At 33.6% G+C, this 24,240-nt stretch overlaps 1 protein-coding gene across 2 annotated transcripts; it reads left to right on the plus strand.

Moving 5' to 3' along the window:
• Positions 1-8,971: 8,971 nt before the first annotated feature.
• Positions 8,972-23,634, plus strand: LOC123525507 (uncharacterized). Of its 2 annotated transcripts, XM_053537813.1 has the most exons (5): positions 8,972-9,090; positions 10,059-13,948; positions 15,297-15,432; positions 18,834-19,285; positions 20,209-23,634. In XM_053537813.1, the coding sequence occupies exon 2, from the start codon at positions 10,370-10,372 to the stop codon at positions 12,443-12,445; it is 2,076 nt and encodes a 691-aa protein (XP_053393788.1). In that variant the 5' UTR covers positions 8,972-9,090; positions 10,059-10,369; the 3' UTR covers positions 12,446-13,948; positions 15,297-15,432; positions 18,834-19,285; positions 20,209-23,634. The 2 variants fall into 2 exon arrangements, with proteins under 2 accessions (XP_053393788.1, XP_053393787.1); XM_053537812.1 differs by lacking the exon at positions 15,297-15,432.
• The last annotated feature ends 606 nt before the right edge of the window (positions 23,635-24,240 follow it).

The following is a 24,240-nucleotide window of genomic DNA, read 5'->3' on the forward strand; positions in this document are numbered from 1 at the left end:
CCAAGATATTGTATAATCAAACAAGAGCCAAAACGGTGTACATCAGTAAAATTTGAAGTTTGAGACTATGAAAATATGGTAGCCTTTTTATACTCACATAGAATCAGAGAACAGCTCATAGAGTGATACTGTGGAAATGAACGCTCCACAGAAATGTTGAATAGCGGAAAGAACGCTCCTCAACAAGATGTGGACCACTGATTATGCGGAGCATAAATATCTTAATAATACAGAAATATATGAAAAAATAAATGCAGAATCGTACAATCATATCGTAAAATTCCCTTAAAAGAGAATGGCAAACCATCATGAATAAAGCAGATAAAACAGCTAGAAGGCCGTTCCACAAGCTGCACTGTTGTCTAAAGAGTGCTCATCGTGAAATTATTTTTGTTTGGTTGGGTTTAACGTCGCACCGACATAATTATAGGTCATATGGCAACTTTCCAGCTTTGATGGTGGAGGAAGACCCCAGGTGCCCCTCCGTGCATTATTTCATCACGAGCGGGCACCTGGGTAGAACCACCGACCTTCCGTAAGCCAGCTGGATGGCTTCCTCACATGAAGAATTCAACGCCCCGAGTGAGGCTCGAACCCACATCGATGAGGGGCAAGTGATTTGAGGTCAGCGACCTTAACCACTCGGTCACGGAGGCCCCTGTGAAAATTAATATGATGTTCATGTGTAGCATTCGCTGCAATAAAAGCAACAAATTGCAACATTTACTTTAAATACTGAGGAAATACTTAACAAAAATACTTAAAAAATGTCGCAAGATCATAAGAAATCAGGAACTTAACACCAGGAAAGTAAATTGAACGAGTAAGATTTTGTTGATTTAAGACGTGAAAACGAAATACATTTACAAACTTTGACATAGGTGTGACATTGAGAATGGCTTCAAAAGTATATAAAAAGATGCTCGAATAGCTGGAATAATTTGTAATGCTAGGTTGTTGTCTTGCGATTATAACCTAAGACAAAAGCCAGTAAAAGTTGGAAAAAAAATAAAGAAAACAATCCAAGTGAATGGACGGAGATTGAGAGAAAGGAAAAATTTCTAGAGCATTTCAATGATTGTGAAAAATGTTACAAGTTAGTACTAAAACGGATGTAAACTCTAAAAGTGTTTCAAGACAGAAATAATATACCGGCTTCTCTTGATTTGAGCCGCACCATGAGAAAACCAACATAGTGCGTTTGCGACCAGCATGGATCCAGACCAGCCTGCGCATCCGCGCAGACTGGTCAGGATCCATGCTGTTCGCTAACGGTTTCTCTAATTGCAATAGGCTTTGAAAGCGAACAGTATGGGTCCTGACCAGACTGCACGGATGCGCAGGCTGGTCTGGATCCATGCTGGTCGCAAACGCACTATATTGGTTTTCTCATGGCGCGGCTCATTTGATGACACTTGAAACTTGGTAAGAAAGAGTTTTAGTAGCATTCAGGTCCTGTAATCGCCGTTATTATATTTTCTATTTGCGTTTTAAAGAGTTATCTTTTTCCTTTTGTTTTGCATCAGTTCCACTAAAATAGATCTTCTCCTGATGTTGACATATCCTTTGCCGAATTGCGAATTGCTATGAGTATGTTTGCAATAAATAGAAGGACGTCAAATGAGTAATACTATTGTTTCAATACTGAATGTATTGGACGAGCTAACACTATAGAAATTAGTTATTCTATTTATCACATGTGCGAAAAAAGCATACATCCTATCTTGACTCCGATACTATTAACAAAGAATCAATTATGAGTAATTCGATTGCAAAATCAACGTGATGAAAAATATATATCCTTCACACATATTTTTCCTATGCGTTATAATAGAGGATATAATATGACCATTGTTTCAATACTGAAGTCAGTTATCTTCAACATCCTACTTTGACTCCCAATACTATAAACAAAGAAGTCAATATGTGTAATTCGGACATAATGTCGACGTACTGAAAAATGTATGTTTTAACATACTCACATATATCAAACAGACTGAAAGTACATAAAAGGAACAAGAAATATCTTTAAAAATGATAGTCGGCGAATTGTAATAAGGAAAGAAGTTTATGAATTTTTCATCGAACATCCATCTTTCATCTAACATTTTTCAAAACTAAACACCGCACTTTAAATGGTTCTCTTTTAATTTTTCGCAAAGGTTTCGTAGGGTTGCAATTTTGTTTCGTTTATCCTTATACGAATAATTACAGCAGTAGTTTGATGAAGATTCATGAAGCGGTTCATGAGAAGAGGTCATTAAACGTGTTTATATTTTTAGCTAAATTGGTCCCTATCCCCATTTGTAACAAAATAGCAGGAGACCTTACGATATTGTTACACATCGAGTTTGATAAAAATCCATTACATTTTAGTGGTTAATGCGAAGAAAGGCATATCTACTTTTACCTATAGAGGTCCCTAATAGGGCCCAAGTTCCTATATAAATAAATTTGGAAGAGGACCTTATAATGGTGCTCCAGACCAAGTATGACAAAGATCCACCAAGCTGTTCATGAGACGCTGTATAAATAAAATCTGGAAAGTAGATCCCTCGGAAGCACCGAAAACAAGGCAAACAGTGAAAATTGCAGACTCGGTTTGATTGAGTCTGTTCATGAGCAGTAATGGAAAATGAAACACTGCCCACGCCCCCAAGCACCGGCTTAAGCGGTATTCAATCTTCAAATCTAAATGAATTGAAATCAATGATCCCGAAGAACCAGAAAATATTACAACACTGAGATGAAGTCAAAGGCATTTCTAGTTTTAGCTCTAGCAGCCCCTAAAAGGGGTCAAATGTCCCAGCTGAACTAAGTTGACTGCGGGCCTAATAAAGATGCTACAAATCAAGTTTGATTAGAATACATGAGAAAAAATCAATTAAAGGATTTTTTTATTTATTATTTTTATTTATTTCTAAAATTGGCCAACTGATCCCGCTTTAACAAATGCATATTCGCTATAATAATTCATGAATCTTTGGACAATGACGTCACACCTATAAAAAAGTGAAGGTCAAGCAAAACATACAATTGTAATTATTTCAATATTTCTGTTTCATAAGCAAAGTTTGACCGTAGTCATATCGCATAGATAAACTGTATGTTCATTTCAGTGTAATGAGATTCAGTCATTATATAGCATATATAATTAATGAAACAGATTTCAACCGAGTTCAATATTTGCATACCATACTAAAGAAAAATATTCATATATAATAAATCAGTTAAATAATTTATAACAAATATATCAAAGCAAACAAGTACTCATTTTAATATGCAATCTGAATAAGTCATAAAAGCAAGAAACCTTTTCATATACAGACGACAATTGTAACAAGGAAAATCTTTTAAAAAGCACTTCTCTACATAAAAGACTCTTATCACACCCTTATTTATGTGATACGCAGACCGTATTCAGCTCTTTCTTTAATTTGATATATGTTGGTATTTGAACAGGTTTTTATCATATTTATTAAACTTACTTATCATTTTGAGATATATACTGAGCCAAAGTTAGCTTTAAAACTGTGAACAGCGTCGTTTAGGATAAACGCTTTGTCTACATTTCACTCAGCGTAGCAATATCAACAGAGTGAAAGAAATTGACACTCTCGTCCAATCAGGCAGAGTGTTGCATAAATCTTCCATTTTGATAAATTATCTATAATGCGTTATCAAGCAGTTTGATTTGCAAACTGAAGTCACGTGGCATAGGTAACGAAAACGAATTTAGACGGCGTCGCCGAAAAAAAATGGACTAATCGACATTGACAAAAGTTGCAAAAGTGGCAGGGGACAGTAAGAAAATATTTGGTCCTGTAGATTATGTACGAAATGTTTCAGTCTGTAGATATTACCTAACCTTTTCAAAACAGGTATAAAGTTAAAAAGCTTTAAAATGACTGCAAATGGCACAGTAATTAGCATTTAATGTTTTCATTTAAATGAAAATTGTTTGTCATATAGAGCAGAAATATCAAAGAGACATAATATATTTGGACATTTTCTATTTTACATTCAACGGTGATCTGTGGATTGCTAAACAATGAATCAGTCTACTGTTCGCTAAAGATATAAAGCTCTGACCGGGACTCGAACCCAGGACCTCTCATCTCACAACTAAGGCTAGCACTCTTCCACTACGCTATAACAAAAGAGTCTATAGCTAGATAGTACAAGTGCACCCTTATTCATTACGAGAACTGGGACAATTTTTATGACAATGACGTGTTCTGAGTACTTCGGATTATCGGTGTATTAATTTTATTAGATAACTGCAGTTATCGTATGAAGAAAATATATTCTAATCTAATTTTTCCAACATTTTTGATCGATCAAAACTGCCCAATTTTCTCTGACATGATTTTTAGAGTATGAACTTACTAACTGACAGTACCAGTGAAATATGACTTACACCGAATCTTTTATATTTGCCCTTTTAGCAGCAGGCGAACGGCGAAGACAGCGAGCTTTGTCCAAATTTCAGTAATAATTTTACAAGTTTCGAGACGAATTTTGCAGTTACAAACTAAATACCTCTCTTACTAGACATAACGTTCATTGTTTACATTTTACTTGTTACTGGTGCACATATAAGTCCAATTATATTTACAAAAATGTAAGCTTTATTTAAACCCCCGTTTCCTCCGTCCTTGCCAACTGTTAGGCAGTATCTTTAAGCATTTTAAAACGAACTGAGCATGGATGCAGATCATGCACCATGTTTCATTACAATTTCAGCGTGTTTAAAAATGCACCTTTACCATCCATTCACTTTATATCGCAAGAAAGTGTGCAGTTGCCATTGCATAATCCTCTTTGCTCATGAGACCCGCTCTGTATTGCGCATGGCCCGGGAAACAAAATTAATACATAAAATAAGTTTCATAGTAATCAGCTCTCGTATAGAGCGAAAGCAATGGTCCAATTAAACAATGTCTGACTACAAAAACAGGGGTCGTGAGTTCAAGTCCCTCTCCTCCAACTAAAATCTACTAACATCGGGATAACAGTCAGAGTGTCAAGTTCTTATTGAAATGTGTCGGTGTTTGACAGAGACAACAACAATAACCAAGTTTGTACTTTGAAAATTTGTTATGAATATTGGTAAAGCATCCCACGAAAGTGTAAATTTTTGTGTAAATTATAGGTGTAAATCGAATTTCCTGGCTTCTTAGAGACAGTTTATGTTAATATTCTAACTATAAATTCGGTCAAAAAGCCATTTTTGATGTCCAAGTTTAACGAGCACTCAGTTTAGACAACCAGTATTCCAATTTACACGGGACCAGGCAAGGATTAACCAAATCAAGTATCCTAGATACCTTTAAGTTATCACTTTATACAAACAACCAAATTGAAATAAATTCGTTCGCCTCTAAGAAGTGGTCATTCGTTTTAATAGACACTTATTGAACGGCTTAACAATGCAACACTTACATAATGAGGTAAGGTGCTGAAAGCTGCTATGAAGATGTTGCAAGTAAATTGTAAAAAGTTGAAATCATGCCGATTGTTTGACGCTTTTGTTGGATCATTACTAAATACTGGACGGAAATACGGGGTTATACTAAATTAAACAAACATGTAGAAAGAATACACATTAACTTCCGTGTTATGGACTGTTACCTACAAGAATGATAGACTGGTATTGGTAATAGTACAGTCATCGAAAATTTTAAATATTAAAACACGCGCTTATATATGAACCGTTTTTAGAAGTATTATTATGTGATCTTAGATTACATGTGACTAGAGGTTTTCAGCTGATATTAAAATACATGCTGGACGCTGCGCACGAACTAGAATATACAGAAATGAAAGATTATGTCTATGTTGCAGTTTGTTAGATGTAGAAAATAAGTAGCAATTTAAGACAACATTTTATTAGACCATACTTTTATCGAACGCCTCGTATGTACGACCTCTTCGAAACTGAAATCGCAAAATTTTGTTAAATCTGGCTAATGTGCCACATGTTAAAGCACCTGTATTAATAAGATGTTATCTTTAATGAATATAAAACAATTGTGTGCATGCGTGTGTGCGTGCGTGATATCACAACTCTATGATAAACATTGACTAATTTGTTAAATTGTTAAATATCAGACTCATGTGCCACTATAATTATGTATTATATGTGTTTCATGAATAGTGTTATGTACAAGTCGGTAATAAAATTATAATCTTAAGTTCAGTTCCCTTCTACTTATATATTACATGTGTTTATGACGACATACTGTTTTGTTCTGTTCTCTAACTAAACCATAGCTTCACCATCGGAAATGAGCTGTCAACATTGCCGTGGTGCAGCTTTCATCAACATGTGAGTATATTGTCGGACATACATACTTCACTTGATTCTAAAATAGTTTTCAACCATAAGATAGCATTGCCTGGAAGTACTGTGTTCTCTAAAGTCGCAGAATGAGTTATCAATAAATTTACACCGTAACAAACGGAATGTTTACTGTTTACTTGAGCCTCTTTTACTTTTTTGGGCCTCTTCTCTATCAATGCAAGATGCTCTTAATTCGTGCAGTAGCAAAAATACGGATAAAGTCATTCCTTTTGTATATACCTACAATCCATCTTTGCCCAATATTGGTAAAATAATAAACCAATATTGGAATCTTTTAAAGTATTCTCAACATGAAAGTGTTAGACAATTATATGACTATAAACCTATTGTTGCTTACAAAAGACCCAAGAATATTCAAGATGTTTTAGTTCATTCTAGGCTGAGTAAGAAAGACAAAAATTATAGTGTAAGTAAATGTTATAGACGTCGCTGTACACACTGTTTAAATATTAATGAAGATAATTCATTTTCTAGTTCCACCAATTCATCTTGTTATAATGTTAGACATGATCTGTCATGCAATTCAACTGATGTTATTTACTTAATAACATGTAATAAATGTTTTAAACAGTATGTTGGACAAACGCACCAGCAATGTTCACAAAGAATGAATAGTCATAGATTTGATATCAATCATTATCCAGAAACTACTACTAATGTTTCTGAACATTTTAATTCTCAAGGACATACTATCCAGGATTTCTCTTTTATGCCCATTGATAAAGTAACTAATCCTTGGAAAAGGCTTTTAAAAGAGACTTCCTGGATGTACCGTTTGGGCACTGTGTCTCCACAAGGAATGAATTCAAAAATTCTGTATTAATGCCTTTCTGAAATACTTGTTATATATGTATATTTTATTACTTGTATGTATTCCATAATCAGTTTTTACTGGTGCCATTCCTTAATCATTGCACTTATACTGCATTTTTTCACCAGTTTTTATGTATCATACTATGATCCTGTTTATGATTTTTACGCCAAACTCTTTGTTCAATTTTGACGTTGTCGTCATCGACGTCGTTTGACGTTGACGTCACTTCCTTTGTTATGTTTATTTTGAACCCTGAAGAAGGCTGATGTAGCCGAAACGTTGGTTAAAAATAAAGTGACTTGTTTTTAAAAAGTTTTTGTAGTTTTGACTACTTTTAATACTTATATCCTGTTTACTTGACAAAGATTTAAACCTCCAGTTCAAGGGTCTCTCATAAAAACTCTGGCGTATTCCTACTTTATACGGAGATTTTTTTCATTCCGATGTAAGCCTGTGTTAATATTATTCAAATGTACCACGGAAATCTCGACAGCTCCTTTCTTCTTACCATTTTTGTTGTGGAGCTAGAATTTAGTAGTCGTATAATCACAGAAACGTATGCTTTAAAAGACACAATATTTACACACAAAATTCATTAAAATATAGACTTTTCCAGGAAATATTTCTAATTAATCTTATTTTTTATACTTGTGTCAAAATAAAACACAAGTACCTATATCGCTTTTGACTTGTACAGTCGTTTATAGATACAGGTGATTTAGCGCCGATTATGAATTAGTATCATTTTAATTGATCTAAATGACATTGGCCTTCATAGATATGTAATTTCATTTAATATAACAGTTGTCATTGAATAGAAGTTATTGAATAGTGCATAATTTTGTGTTACATTAAGAACACATATTTCAGTCTATGTATCTTTAGTACATTTCTAAATCTAACTTAGTGGGGTGACGGAACTTAAAGTTTGCATTCCATCAGTCCGTCCGGAAAATTTGAATCTTTCGACAGCAACAAAAATCCTCAAGATATCTGCAAACTTTTGTGTGCAGCTAGAAGGAAATAAGGAAATAAGAAAGTAATTTTATTTAACATGCTTGAAGCTACTATGCTTGTAAATGACATTAGAAGCTACTATGCATGACGTTAACTATTTTCTTGTAAATTACATCTTGAAGCTACTTGAAATTAATGTAGTTTGTATATAACTTCTTGAAGCTGCTTTGCTTTTAGATTACATCTTGATGTTAATATACTTTACTTATAAATCATTTCCTGTAATATTTTACTTGTAAGTCAATCTTTGAAGTAGTGGCAGATATCAAAGTTCGACAAATGACTGGTATATCTTACCTAGATTAGAGTTGAACTGAACTGCGGTTGCAACTTCAGTATTGATACCCTATCGTGCATTGTCCTTTTTCTCATATGCATAGTTTATGGCGATTTTGCTAGTAATTTCTAACAGGGCGACACGTAGACGCACAAGAAAAAAAAACATGCTACTTTGATAAGTTTATAAGTACGATTGGAGTACTAGTAAGTATAATTTCTCATTTTAAAAGATACATGGTCTTTAGACGAAGTAAAAAGAGTCCCCCGCATAAATTTATTTAAACCAATTTAGTAATTGTGATTGCGCTTTTATTAATATATTTTAAGGCTATAACGTCAAAAGAGTAATAACATTTGTTTTCTTTTATAAAGCTTTTACGGTGACCAATCTCTGATCGATAATTTTAGTTAAAATACATTTAACGGACCTTTAACATTTTATCGTAAATAACCTCTAGATAAAACAAAACAAAATACTTCATTAGATTTGAATAGAAAGTTGTAATTTGATGCTCTCTCCGAAAGGTATTTTGTGATTGTTATATTTTATTCATAGCAAATAAGTGAAAACAAGAAGGAAACATTTCTTTACCGTGTCTTAGAGAGAAGTATTGTAAGTAAATATTATATATTGTTATAAAACTTATAACACGATTTTAATAATGTGTTAATGTCTTACTTTTTTCTTCTTCGGTATGATATTGAATTACGATATGTTTCAGCTAAACGAAAACTAGCTTTGTGTTTACTCGCACTATATTATATTTAGGTGAAATTATTTAAATCACAGTACACAGTATTCAAAAACACCTCTATGTTTTATAGATGGTATTTAGGTCTAATGGTAACGTAGGCATTCAGTTAATTAGTTCACCGTTTAGAAAACTAACACGGAGAAATCCAATTTCACAATAAACTCGTTCAAATATTTGCTTAGTTGTTCATTAAAATCAGAATAAAGCAATTTTAAGCTACAAAGTGGTATATTATAATTTAATGTACATTTAATAACATAACATCCCATTTAACACAATCAGCTTGATATTTTGTTACGTTTCGCTGTTTGTTATACTTTGTCTTCATTTTAAAAACATGAACAATTCCTCTAAGAATAGTTTAGTTTTATTTAAATGCTAGCTGTTTCTTTTTTTAAAATAACTTTTTCTGTAAGACACATGTCTGATATTAACTTAATTTTTCGTATTTTCGTAATTTCGAATAAAAATGAAACTTGGACTCATTAATTTATTTAATGTATTTGTTTCAAGTCTGGTATGGTATTTTAAAATGTTAATTTTGTTTGGTAAACAGAAATAGGAAAATTTTACAACTGGTAATGAAACGTAATAGGAATACTTCAGATTTTTATTCGTGTTGTTAAGTGGGTTGCTGAATATAACTTGGTGACAACTTGTGTGTTTGTTCAATTTAATCTATTTCTTCATGAGGCATGCGTTCTCGGAAGGTGTTTATTTCTTCTGGATATGTGTCATTGTTTTTACTAAATCAAATCTGTAAGAAGTCTAATATTACTCTGGGTGAATATGGCCAACTGTTGAAAAGCATTTTTATTCTTTTCAGGGAAAAAAAGATACAGAAATTTTATATAATCTTGAGATATTGCAAGGACTTTTCCGTTCTACGTGTGAATAAATTATATCGGAATCAAATAAAGAATAAAAGGAAAATAAAGTTTGTCGGACATCAGTGATCAATAAGCATACGTACCCGCATTAAAGGACATGATAAAATGATACACATCGATTTGTTGAATAAAGAGACAGTGAAAGCGACATTTTATCGTTGTACAGAAGAGTGGATCAGATATCATTAAAGTTACAACGATTTTATCGGATCAGAGGAAGTGCAGAATTGACAGACACTTTGTAAATATGAGTGTGGCACAGTACCCTGGGCGACGAGCCCCGGGTCTTTCAACTACTTCGCGTATAAATTATACAGTTAATTCGTGTTTTCCTTCGCGAAAACCACGACCTAACAGTTTGAAGGGAAATAAAACATTTAAAAAGGATATTAAAGATACAATGCAACATGCGGCCCTCATAAATATTGTTGCAGCAGTAAATGAGAGTATGCATGAACCTCTTGCTCCAAGACAAAGCTCCGGATCGTCGTTAAGAAGCACTGTCACAGTGATTTCAAATTTCATGTTTCCACATGAAAAAACTGTTTCTATACCTCAGTCAAAACAAAGGATATTTAATATGCCAGACGAGATAGTTCAAAGGAAACCTGTTTATTACAAGCATTCCGGTGACCTAGAAGTCAGGACACAATCTCACATTCGGTTTTATGATGAAGGTGAAGCTTATAATCTAAAATTAAAAAAGAATGAAACCGTTCCCAAAACGAAATCATCACAAAAAGACATCATCAAAAGTCTTCCAAACAAGCCAAGGATACTGGATATAAGTTTCACCGATCCACACAAAAAGAAGCCAGACGTCAAACATAAACTGCCTTCTGAATATGAAGTGCGCATAACGTCAGGTGTGCGACGTCTTGGCAGTGTTAAAAAATCTGAAGTGCGAAAAGTGTATGAACTTCCAAAATGCGACGCCGTAGATATACAGGATACGCATGAGAATAAAACAGACCAGTTAAAGACAGTTTTGGATGACACTAAGAAGATAGTACCGCCAGTCACTCCACCAGGAATGCCTTTTATTCGCAATAAATCCTTACCTGTTATATTTCCAACAAAGACAATTAACAGGGCATCGTCATCTCTGCCATTGAACCAAAGACAACCAACACTTTATAGGGACCGTCCTTTATCACAAAGTTTGCGCAAACAAACTCCAGATTCAATGTATAAAAGAATAAATCATCTGCCTAACGGATTCGCATACGGTAGTATGTCTATAAACAATGGTATCAATCAAGCCCCCGATATCACCGGAAAACTCGTGCATGATTCCGAAAAGCAACTTCTTGTAAGGGCATCGCTAAGCAGTAACTCAAAACAAAGGTTTAACCAGAACATAAGATCTCCACCTTCCCCAACCAATGGATGCGGGGGCGAAAATGTGTTTATAACCCTTCAAAATGAATTTCCAGATTACCAGGCTAGAAGTTCAGGTGCGAAATCATACAAAAGTAAACACTCATTAAACGAAGCTGTTCGCAATACAATGAGTGGCCGTGTGGCAAGAATTAAATCCGAAGAGACAAAGGAAAGCAGTCGGCAAGTTACATCTGCAAGGAGTAGAAAGAGTTGCTTAACTAGCAGATCTGGCTTAAGCGAAACACTAAGTGGTTACCGAACGCCAAAGAAAGTTCAGTTTTTAAGCAGTGATTCATCACTGAGTAGTTGTGAAACAAATAGTGTGAAAGAAGAACCAAAGGAGAACGCGGACGTGCACGGAGGTTCGGGTATTATACAAGCCCAAACTCCAACATCAGTGCTCCGGGCTTATTCACCAGGAATCCAACCAATGTCTGCTCGGGAACTGTTACGTCTAGAACAAAAAATACTCCCTGCAAATACTCCGCCGCCACCACCAGATATTCTTGCGAATTATTACGCGACTAACTCCTTAATAAATGTGCAAACGTTACAAAGAACAAACAGTGATATATCCACTAAGATTTGTGACAGTACTGGGAATGACACGGACAATGAGGAATCTGACAACGTATTTAGAGATAGTGAAAATGATCACAACAACAGACATAACCAAAATGACAATACTGAGGATACAGGATACAAGAGTGAAGTTGAAAGCGAATTTTGCGGATATTCTGATTCAAATGACATCGATGAGGCCAACGAAGTAGATGAAAGTGATAACGCAGGATTTTATAAATTAGTGAAAGCAGTTGATAAACAACCATATGAAGGATTTGAACATAAGAAGATTCGTCGGTCGTCATCAAGTTCGAAATCAAAAGATCATGAAAAAGATAGTCAAAAAGCTCAATATGTCAAGATAAGACTGAGCTAAATGAAACGGTTAAATTATATATAAATACCGGTAATATGAATTGTGTGTGTTTGAAAACAAAACGGCAGTCCAGTCGATAATATATTCAACGGGGAATAAAAACTCGGTTCACGAAAAGAGTGAATACTTTCCTAAGCGAAAACATCTCAGTCGGGAATTAGAGCTACGGTGGCATTTATTTCAGTGATGATTTGTCCAAAACATTGTAGCTGAAGATTTACATTAACTCAAAAAAGCGAGCACGTTCTTTTGAATTATTAATGGGTCGATGACTGAAACTATGTAAAAAATCTCTTAGATCACGTTTATGGTGTTTCTTTTGCCCTAAATGATAAATCAGTTGTTTATTTTAAGGTTGTATTGATGTCTAGTTCAAATTGATAACATATTTGTACTTATCATTTAGGATAACATACCAGTTGTGTAGATCAATATAAACGCATTGAATTGCTGATTTGCTAATACCTGGAATGCTAGTAACTTGATTCATCCATATCAAATTAATGAGTCAGTATTTATCTGCTCAACTGACAGATTATACTGTGAAACCAGTAGATCCTTATATTGTTGTTTGGGGACTCCGTGGCCGAGTGGTTAAGGTCGCTGACTTCAAATCACTTGCCCCTCATCGATGAGGGTTCGAGCCTCACTCTGGGCGTTGAATTCTTCATGTGAGGAAGTCACCAGCTGGCTTACGGAAGGTCGGTGGTTCTACCCAGGTGCCCGCTCGTGATGAAATAATGCACGGAGGGGCACCTGGGGTCTTCCTCCACCACCAATGCTGGAAAGTCACCATATGGCCTACAATTGTGTCGGTGCGACGTTAAATCCAACAAAAATTATATTGTTATTTGGTGACAGTATGAAAGGTGAAAAAGAACGGCTGGATATCCCTCTCCGCAATTTACCAATAATTATTGTATACACAAATGGATAATTCAGCGTTGCTTACTATATTTTTCTCTATACATCTTGAAAACTACCATATAAAGGAGTTATGAAAAGACAATGATAGCAATGTTTTAGTAAATGTGAACAATGCATCTAAGTCCTTTCACTCTTTATTGATAGATATGAGAAAAATTTCTAGGTTTACTCCCCTTATTACACAATACAAACTGCGTTAATGAATTGTGTTGTAATTGTTTAAAGTACATTGGCACTTGCTACGATATGTATGTATCAAATATCATGTTTGTAATGCATTAAACCCAAAAACAATAAAGTAAACATAGTGTCAATAAACCCTTTCATGTGTGCCAGACTTTAAAAAACTTTATGCCAAGCCCCCCTTTTTCTATAGATTTACTTAAATCTTAGCGCCGTCACATATCATGAAATTTCAATACGAACACTACACTGTTGAATAAACAATATTTATAGATAAAAATGGATTTTATTAATGATATTTCTTAACTTAAATCATTTCAATAGATTTAAAATCCGCAAAAATCGAAACTGGTATTGAACTGCGGTGATTTTTTGTCCGTGAAGAGCGTGTCGGTAAGTATGCAGAACGGCATTTATGCATTGCTTATCGTCGCTTTAAAATTTATTTCTCCTAACTGGGATTTTAGCATTTTCTGGATAAGGGTTTTCTGTTTTGTCAAGACACTGTAACTTAATTATTGATGATACTGAGATTAGTTCAACATGTATTTAGTTGATCAACTAAACGTCATTCATACAATTTGCGTCACAAACAGTCAACAGGCACTAATCAAACAAATTTATTAGTTAAACATATCTTTGGAAATAATAATCAATTATCAAAATTAGAATAGTTTAAAGATGTCAAAGAGATGCAATGTTTTGATTTTTTCCCGTAATACGATGTTTTGATGACCACCAGAGTACCAATTTTAACATGTCACTGTAGAATGGTAAAACTATGACATTTTGAGACAACTCGCGATTTGAACATGTAAAGTTCACGCGCTATCCAAAAGCGAATACCAGCGAAATCCGAGTTACGAGGATTAGACTCTGAAGCATCATTTTGAAAAGTCACCTTTACCAGAAAGAATTACTTTCCTTTACAAGCTGTATACCTACACAAAATTTGTAATTACTTTTTTATATAGATCGATATGTAATATGTTGAGTGCGCTATCTATCACATTTTCCAATAATATAGCTTTTAAATGTATACAATTAACATATTATTATTTGTTATTTTTGTATTTAGTCATCGTATTTTTTATTTCTTGAAATATTTCAGCTCAAACATTTGGTCACTATACTTACAAAATAAGTCATTGTATTGTAAAAGGGTTAGATAGTTGATATGATTCATAGTCTTTTGACTGAGGTGAACATAAAAACTAAACATCACTAAAATGTGCCTTCGTTTTATGCGAATTTAGATTAAAAATTAGTTTCATCCAGCACTCAGACATTTTCTTTAAATTTGGCGCATAATTTGCAGTTGTTAAAATTTATTACGCGTATGCGATTTCAGCATTCTCTAGTTTTTTACGGAAAGTCATGTACGAGTTGAGCTATCCAAAAGGTAAATGGAATGATTAATTACAAGTAATTTGCAGAGTTTCTTTATGGACCAATACCTTAAAAGTATATTGTATAAGCATGTACATAAAATCCTCCGGATTCATGTATACATTTATTTTATTAGTAGGACATGCATATAAGAAGCGCCAGACTCACATTTACTATTAAAGACATATTACTTTAACCATGATTAGAAGTGACCTGGATTTCAACCACAATCTCAGGAACTTGAGTCAGAGTGGCCAGGTGCTTCTAACTATTGAAAAAAAGGAATGCTGAATGTTTGTATTTCATACATTAATATAATGTTCCATCCATTATTATAACATTTGTACAACAGACTCGGTTGCAAGGTTTGGATCGGACAACTTGTGCCACGCATTGTTTAACCATCCAAGAAAATGACTTCACTAAGCTTCACACTAACAAAAGAAACAGTAGGATCAAGTCTGTTTCGAAAGACCCAGGTGTTAGAGGTTTGTAGCAAGAGGTTTGTAGCAAAGTGATCCACAATATATGTAGCACATGTACTGACCTACAAGGCCGAAGAGTTGATAAACCCAGTTCTAAATAAGCGACAGTCACTACGAGGACTTCTGTTTAACGGCCGACCATTTATGTCAAGGCCCCCTCTAATGTTTAAGAACGCTCGCCCTTAAAAGTGAACGCCAGTCCACCGCTTAAATTAGAATGTTGATCTATTGACCGACCTAGGGGAGAGCTTTGATTTTTACGCTACAGCCGCTGTATAAAAGGCCGTATGTTAGCCAGTTTTGTAGATCATATTCATTTTGAAGTTCACATGTAACGATTGCTAGAATAATATTGCCAAAATAGAATACGACTACCCCTGTTCTTGTTTATTTGACAATTTGTCTGCTACGGTTATGCAGTAGTATATTAGCCATGATGAGAACAGAATGTCAATTGAAACTTCTCTTAAAAATAATATGTTTACGTTTTTCTCATTTAAGAAGTACGGGATCTTCAGCAAAATAAACAAGTGCACTTACTAGTGCACGCGAAAGAAGTTTGTACTTAATGTATAACTGGACGTTTCAGATGTTCAGTAAATAACAAGTGTCTTTTTAATTGTTCAAATTCCACAGCCTGCATACACCTGGTTGCAAGGTTGGAGATTCTTGGCACCATAGATTGTCTTTGTCCACGAAAGGCGTTGTATACTGGCGTGACAGTATGTGGCATGATCTGGTATGTTGACGCTGACAATAAATAACACGGCAGCCGAAATTCTTTTTAAAAATGTTGGGTTTGAGGAGAGTGGGTATTTTCGTGCACGAAGTGTCGACTTGCCAGCGGAGTTATTAGTGAAGGGAATGAACCGGTTTTAAATACAAAATGGCCACATCAATGAACTGCTGCTGCGAGACTTTGATTGATCGGGTTACGTTATATTATATGAACAAGATTGAAATAATAACATAATAAGCAGAAATGACATTAATTTCTTTCACAAGAGAACATAAATTCCTTTATGATATATGTATACATGTAATTATTTTATCTTCTGAGTTAAATAATTAGAAATATAATTTTAAAAGTCTGTAAGGAGTTGTGTATATTTCCAGATACATGTATTTGTAAATCTAACGTATTACTTGGTTCTCTGACATTACTATTTCTAAACTCGGTCGGTTACATACATGAAAACACGCAGTTTAAATATTTTGTTATTTTTCCAAATACCCGGTATTACATGCATAATAAACATCCATTTGTATAAAATATCAATTGCCCAGTCAGACATCATAGGTTTGGTCAAAACGTGTTTTACATAGATTAGACTGGATGAAAAAGATGTAAATAACGTTTAAATTCAAGGGAATTTATCAAAAACATACATGACTACCGAAGAGTAATGTAATTTTGTAATGTCAGTGATGAAAAAAGCCCACATTGTATTATAATGATTATTACAGGGAACATTTTAGAAAAATCCAACGTGTCTTGACTCGTATTTAAAACCATATCACCAATTTCAATGTCACATGGGTGCTTTTTCGTATCGTGGCTTTAAATAAGTCTTCTTTACAGTTATTTTGTTTTCTCAATTCATCTGAAGATTAATGGGGAAGTGTGTATGTAGAGGAAGAAATTCAACTGAAGATTAATGGGGAAATGTATATAGAGGAAGAAATTCATCTGAAGATTAATGGGAAAATGTGTATGTAGAGGAAGAAATTCATCTGAAGATTAATGGCGAAATGTGAATGTGGAGGAAGAAATTCATCTGAAGATTAATGGGGAAATGTGTATGTAGAGGAAGAAATTCATCTGAAGATTAATGGTGAAATGTGTATAGAGAAAGAAATTCATCTGAAGATTAATGGGGAAATATGTATGTAGAAGAAGAAATTCATCTGAAGATTAATGGGGAAATGTGTATAGAGGAAGAAATTCATCCGAAGATTAATGGGGAAATGTGTATAGAGGAAGAAATTCATCTGAAGATTAATGGGGAAATGTGTACGTAGAAAAAGAAAATCATCTGAAGATTAATGGGAAAATGTGTACGTAGAAGAAGAAATTCATCTGAAGATTAATGGGGAAATGTATATAGAGGAAGAAACTCATCTGAAGATTAATGGGGAAATGTGTATAGAGGAAGAAATTCATCTGAAGATTAATGGGGAAATGTGTATAGAGGAAGAAATTCATCTGAAGACTAATGGGGAAACGTGTATGTAAAGGAAGAAATTCATCTGAAGATTAATGGGGAAGCGTACATGTGGAGGAAGAAATTCATCTGAAGATTAATGGGGAAATGTGTATAGAAGAAGAAATTCATCTAAAGATTAATAGGGAAATGTGTATGTAGAGGAAGAAATTCATCTGAAGATTAATGAGGAAATGTGTATGTAGAGGAAGAAATTCATCTGAAGATTAATGGGGAAACGTATATGTGAAGGAAGAAATTAATCTGAAGATTAATGGGGAAATGTGTATGTAGAGGAAAAAATCCAGATGTATTTCCTAACAGACCATGAAGGTTTAAGGAAATATAGAAAGCAATCACAACGGCAAAAGGAAACCGGTATGAAAATCAAAATTTGCACAGTAAACCTTATTTTATGTTCGAACAAAATCAGGAAGTGTACAGTGAGTAAAAAAGGGCACTGGGTGGTAAATCCCTAATCTTTAACATTCACGTTATCATAAGTGTTCCATGTGTTATAAAATCTAAAAGTCAAACAATTCAAAATATGATATAAATAGGTGTAATGCAGTACAGTATCCTACTTTTTGCGACCTCTAATGGCTCTTTCGGTATATTTATTTTATGATCCATTCAGTCCATTGATTATATTAATTATCGATTTTTTATATTTAATATTTCACGTAATAAATGTAATTTAATTGCATATCGAAACTAATTGTAAAAATATAAACTGAATAATTGAATGCGACTTTTAGCTCGGTAAGTTCGAATATCTACAACGTCTTCACTGACAGATTAAGTATGTAAGATCTGGTTTAAAATTTATCAAAACGGAAGTAAATATCACAATCAATCTTATCGACAATCCTTCAAAACACCAAGGGAATATTTTTCTTACATCATATTAGTGTATCGGAAGAAATAATGCGATTCTTTGTATATTATTGTTGACATTAACGCGACTATAGCATTCATTTATAAGATTTTGCCTTAATCTATTTTTGGATAATCGGTAAATATGTACAGGGTGATAGGATAAAGTTATATATTAAATCAAGGTATGTATTAGTTCATTTTTATCTGAATTCAATAAATTTAAAAAGATAAAAATTTGGGAATATATAATGCAACGCCGTATAGGACGTTAATTAAATACTTGAGTGTAATTTAGAAAATGTTTGCTTTATTCTATTTCAGAACAATGGGGAATTGTACATGTTCAAAAGTGGAAGAAAGGAACGAAATTCAATACACAAGCAATGATGAACAATTAGACATCCTAGTCGAGCAAATACTGTCTGATTTATTTCCTAATAGAAGACGTTCTTTTGATCTTGCAACTGATACTGATGATAATGAAATTGAGTATGATGATGATTCTGACACTGAAGGCAATTCAGTAACACCATCTAATATATCGTTTGAGAATGAGTCCATTGTGAGCAGGCTAGAACAAATCTACGTAGAAGATGACACGTGTGCTATATGTGCCTATAACTATGACGAAAATCAGCACGTGCCGCGGATTCTACCATGCGGACATACCATTTGCCAGTATTGTATAAGGAAAATGGCAAGAAAATCTAAATTTCGGTATTTTGAGTGTCCACTGGATAGAAAGTGTCATAGAATCAAACCACAACATACAGGTAAAACAATAGTTTCACTGATAAATTTTGTCTTTATTCTTTAATTAGAAAAGGTAAAGTATGATGCATCTGTCCTAAAAACATCTGTTCACCACGCTTCAGGTTTTTACGTGATTAAACATCATGACAATTTACCTGATTTAAAAGTACGGTTTAATGAAATAGTTTAGTGGTCGGCAAAAAGATAAACGTTTGTCGCATAAAATAGTTGTAAGTAAAAAGAACGTACAAGTTTCAACATCACAGTAAACATTACACCAGATTAGATAAAAATAAAATTGAGGTGATGTGTCTGTACCGTTTTAATAACAGAAATGCAGCTATTGCTAAGTGCAGTGTCTCGACAGTCGCTGGTTTCTCTAAAAAAGATTCAAGATTTTATTGGTGACACTCAATTTGTACACTGATACACATACATGAGCAATATTGTATATTAAATAATCCATACTTACATAGTCATCGATGATACATGGCATACGATAATCAGAGGACACTAGCATGCAGGACCTCCATATTGTTTGTTGTTTAGTCAGTATATCCACTAAAATCGCGAAAAAGGTATTAAATAATTATTGACTAGGCAGGGTGGTTATCTTTGTCATTTGAAAACTATAGCGCTAAAACAACCGAGTTCAGTTTAAATATAATAACCTAATTACAATCCAGATTCTCGAACTCTTTGACTGACCGTTTAAATGATAATCACATGCAAAACAAACGAAAATTTATGAAAAATCTATTTATTAGAAATTGTTCTAAAATGTAAAAGAAAGCCACTCAGGATATTGCTTGATCGTTTGATTTATCCACGAAAGAAGAACATCTTGATATCATGTTTACTATCATGTTTCTATAATATTTTAGCGTAGATTTGCATTTATTTCATTACCAATGTTAATTTTGTTTTGTTTTTATTTTTTCAGTTCGTCCACTGGAAAATCGACAATGGTCTAGCTCACGAATTCTTGCAAGTGAACGTGATAATTCAGACACATATAGTACAGAATTTCTTCAAAGCAATATCAACACTTTAGATAACTTTGAGCAAACACACGTAGATTCAACAAGCGACGAAGTGAGTGAAAGTAGTATTCTTGATATCAGTCCATTACCAGTGCCTTCACACTACCATACATTTAACACCGAAAATCCTAATACTTACTATACTGGGCAGCTGCCAGGGGTAGCCAATGCTAATGTTGAAAGCCGGGTATCTCAGCGGTATTTAGATAATGAGACGGAAGTCCCGACAAACGAAAGTAATCATTCAGATATTGATTCAGTTTGTACGGCAGGTTTAAATGATATGTCACAACACACGAGAATCAGTTCTCAAGCTTGGACTGGAAGGCATCAGGGAAGTGGTAATATGTTTAGTGCTCACAGTGACGTTATTGATGAATTTATGAGACAAAAGCTTGATTATTCGGAATCTGACGCAGGACAAGATTTGGTTCTTGTGAATGAATGGAAGACACGGCATGATATATATGACGATGAACGGTCTGTGAGGTCTTTTGAATGGGTTGAACCAGATTACTCTTCCGAATCGGAATAGATACTACCGACGAAATTGTTTTTCACGTCACTTTAGCAATTACAACAAGCAACCTGAACATGCAGTTCGTTTACAAATAATGATACTCGTTCAAATAAGCAACAAATCTTTATATTAATAACCAGGATGAAAAATTGAGACGGTCACAGACTAAATCATTTTTGCTATCAGTTGCTATTACTAACATTAGAACATGTAAAGTGACTAAATTATCATCGTAACATGTAGCATATAACTCATGTCAAAGGCTTACAAAGCGTTAACAATGTTTTTAGAAAATGAGAAAAATGTTGGACACGAATACCGATATCTGAGGACTGATAATTATTTATAGCTTGTCTTTCGTACTATACAGCTTAAAACGTTCAATCCGTCAACAAAGCAAACGTCTCTCGTAAAAAATGTACAATTTAAAAGCCCAAATAAAGATACCCGTTTATGCTAGACACAAAAGTGAGGCACCCGATTGTTTCCCAGAACGTTAGCTAAATAGTGTTACCAAATATACCGGGATACCAAATCAAGAATTTAATAGCATCAGGTGAATTTAGAAAAGCTGTTTAGAAAGTAGTTTAAAAATGATGAAATTTATATCAAATAACTACAAGTGATCTGTGTATTCTGAATACGTAAACTTCTGTAAAATGTATGTACCATAATTATATTACAGTGATTCAATGACTGTTGCAGTAAAAAACAAATGTATTTCTATTAGTTTAATAGTATTTAATTGTATTTGTTATTAAGGCATATAAACAAATTAATAATATGAACACAAAAAGTAACATACAGAAATGGATTGGGCTACGAGTTGTATCAACATCAGCAAACGGCCCATTCCGCATGAAGTCAAATTAACAGATCTGTAAACAAATTGACCGCTCATCTTTTTAACTATGTACAATGAATGAAAATACATGAAATGATTTAAAACTAGTTAATTTATGATCGGAAAAGGGATAGAAAGAGTTGAGATAATCTGCATTTCTGTGATTAAGATATACTTCAGAACATTGAAATTGCTACCAGATGTGTGAAGTAATGCCATAGTTCATAGGCAGAATCATTGATCTACCGTTAGCAAACTACACTTATCTCATTGGTCGCTAACTGGTCATATGAAGGTCCATAGAAAATGGTATATACCGTCTTCTACTGATATTCTTGTAAAGAACCTCGGCCGATTTGTTTGCCATGTATAAAATTCTTGATTTTGTTAATATTTCAAATTTAATTGCTTTAAATATAATATTACAGTCATAATAAGTACAACATCTAAAGTTTGATCGTCTGAGAAAGTTGCAAGATGATTATATAGGTGGGTTGCCTGGGTACATTTTTTCTTGATGAAAATATTTATTTACCATACAGCTCTTTTTAGTGTAGTTATAAAAATTCTTATTGTATGATGATATAAGCAAATACCAAAGTCAATGGACCGGCCAGTGAATATCACTTTTGTAGGTCCCTCAACTTGGCTATTCGCTTCGTCATCACACAACACCAGATATCTGACCTTTTAGAGGTTACACTCTACCAATTCAATTCCTTATTTATTTCATATTAACAATAAAATATTCAGACCTCATTTTCAGCACTTTAAAGCATTTCAATGACATGAAAACCATATATGGTCATTTAGTATGACACGTCTTCTTATAAAAAAAAATAGAAAAATATTGACATGTTATGTTGTATATAAGAAAAATAATCTGTTCTGAGAAATATCACCCTCTAAAAATGCCCCTATGAAAACAGTCTTTTAGCAATTACGCGTAGGTAGACATTTGTCGCAAAGAATAAAACTTATTCCAGGAAATTCACTATGAAAATGGTCTAGATCTTTTCTCATACAATAAGCAATAAAAATAAGCCAAATATTTAACTGTCACCTCATGTCACTCATTATAACAGATTTCATCCAAAACATGGAACTACATTTTGGACTACTTCACATGTAACACTGAGTAGTCACTTCCGGTTTGGTGTAATCTGTCCTTAAACGGGAAGTTTTGATGCTTGCTTGATTCTAGTTAAATGAAATTTTATCAGTATTTTAGATATACACGATCAGTAAACCTAAGTAATTAGCGTCGCGTATTTGCCAGTTATCCGCACGTGACATTATCCAGACCCGAAAAGACAAATGCTGTCTTTGTAAAAGCAAGGGAAATCTCTTGTTTCTAGGTATCGAACTCACAGCCTAGTAGGTGATGAAACTGATTGAGAATATAAATAGAAAAACTAGCCATTGTTAGGATGAGATCGACACCAAAACAGGAAGCCGATCCGAAGGATTTTATTAACATGTAAGACGAGTAAATATCGCAATGCTTACCAAGACTTATAAAATAAGCTTTCATTGTTAATATTTACATGAATTAACTTTGTCTTAACTTCCTGCTTGTATTTCATAACATTATAAATATTTTACATGTAATTTTTGTCACGTACTTGTTACATACAGATTCCCCTTGATTATTGAAATAAATTATGAAATTTGACGAACCTTTACGCAAGACAGATTTTAAATTACTGTAAATATTTGTCAGCATTCATTTTCCTTTTTGGAATATTTATGGGTTTACTTCATAAGTTATTCATTAGTTGTGTTTTAATACTATATTGAAAATGTATTTCAGTACTTGTCAAATGTCACTTCCGATTCTTGTATTTTGTTACTTTTAAATTCGATTATACTCGACTGACAATATTCATAAATGGCAGATTTTCAACACAGTGTATGTTTATGGAAGACAAAAAAAAACTGAAAATAAATATCTTCAATACATGCATTGTGCTATTTTGAAAGGACATGAATTAATACCTCATTTTTCGCATTTACATAACATAAACTTTTAAGGCCAATTTGGTTAAAAGCTATACGAAACAGGATGTTTATATATATAGTCTATGTTGAAGAATATCGGGTTGGTGACACGAAAATAATGGAGTATGTATATATATCATTTCAAACGTTAAAGCAATTTACGTAATTTCATTCCATTAACTGAAATCGGATCTTAACTTATTTCATGTTGAATATCAATACGACATAATATTATATTAAAGATCCATAATGCTTTACCTGTTTTCTTAAAAACAGATGAAACAGCTTTTCAAATAGATGTTTGGCGTACTTACATGGTAAGAAAGCACTATATTAAATATTGCACATGAACTGTTACAGTTAGAGCCGTAAAGGGAGGTAATAAAAAACAGTAGATTCAATTAAACATTCTAGTATATTCAGCAATATTCAAACCTTTGTGGAATGTTATAGAAAGTAATTATCAGAATATGATTTAATAAGAAATTAATGTATTTTATGTTCATAACGGAAAATGTGGCAGTCACATTTTAAACACAGCCATTATGCAGTATGAGCATGTAGCAT

The sequence above is a fragment of the Mercenaria mercenaria genome, chromosome 3, assembly GCF_021730395.1.
Source record: "Mercenaria mercenaria strain notata chromosome 3, MADL_Memer_1, whole genome shotgun sequence".
NCBI classification, from domain to species: Eukaryota; Metazoa; Mollusca; class Bivalvia; order Venerida; family Veneridae; genus Mercenaria; species Mercenaria mercenaria.

Excerpts from the sequence above, each read along its gene's own strand:
- LOC123525507 (XM_053537813.1), top strand. The coding sequence starts at position 10,370 with ATGAGTGTGGCACAGTACCCTGGGCGACGAGCCCCGGGTCTTTCAACT.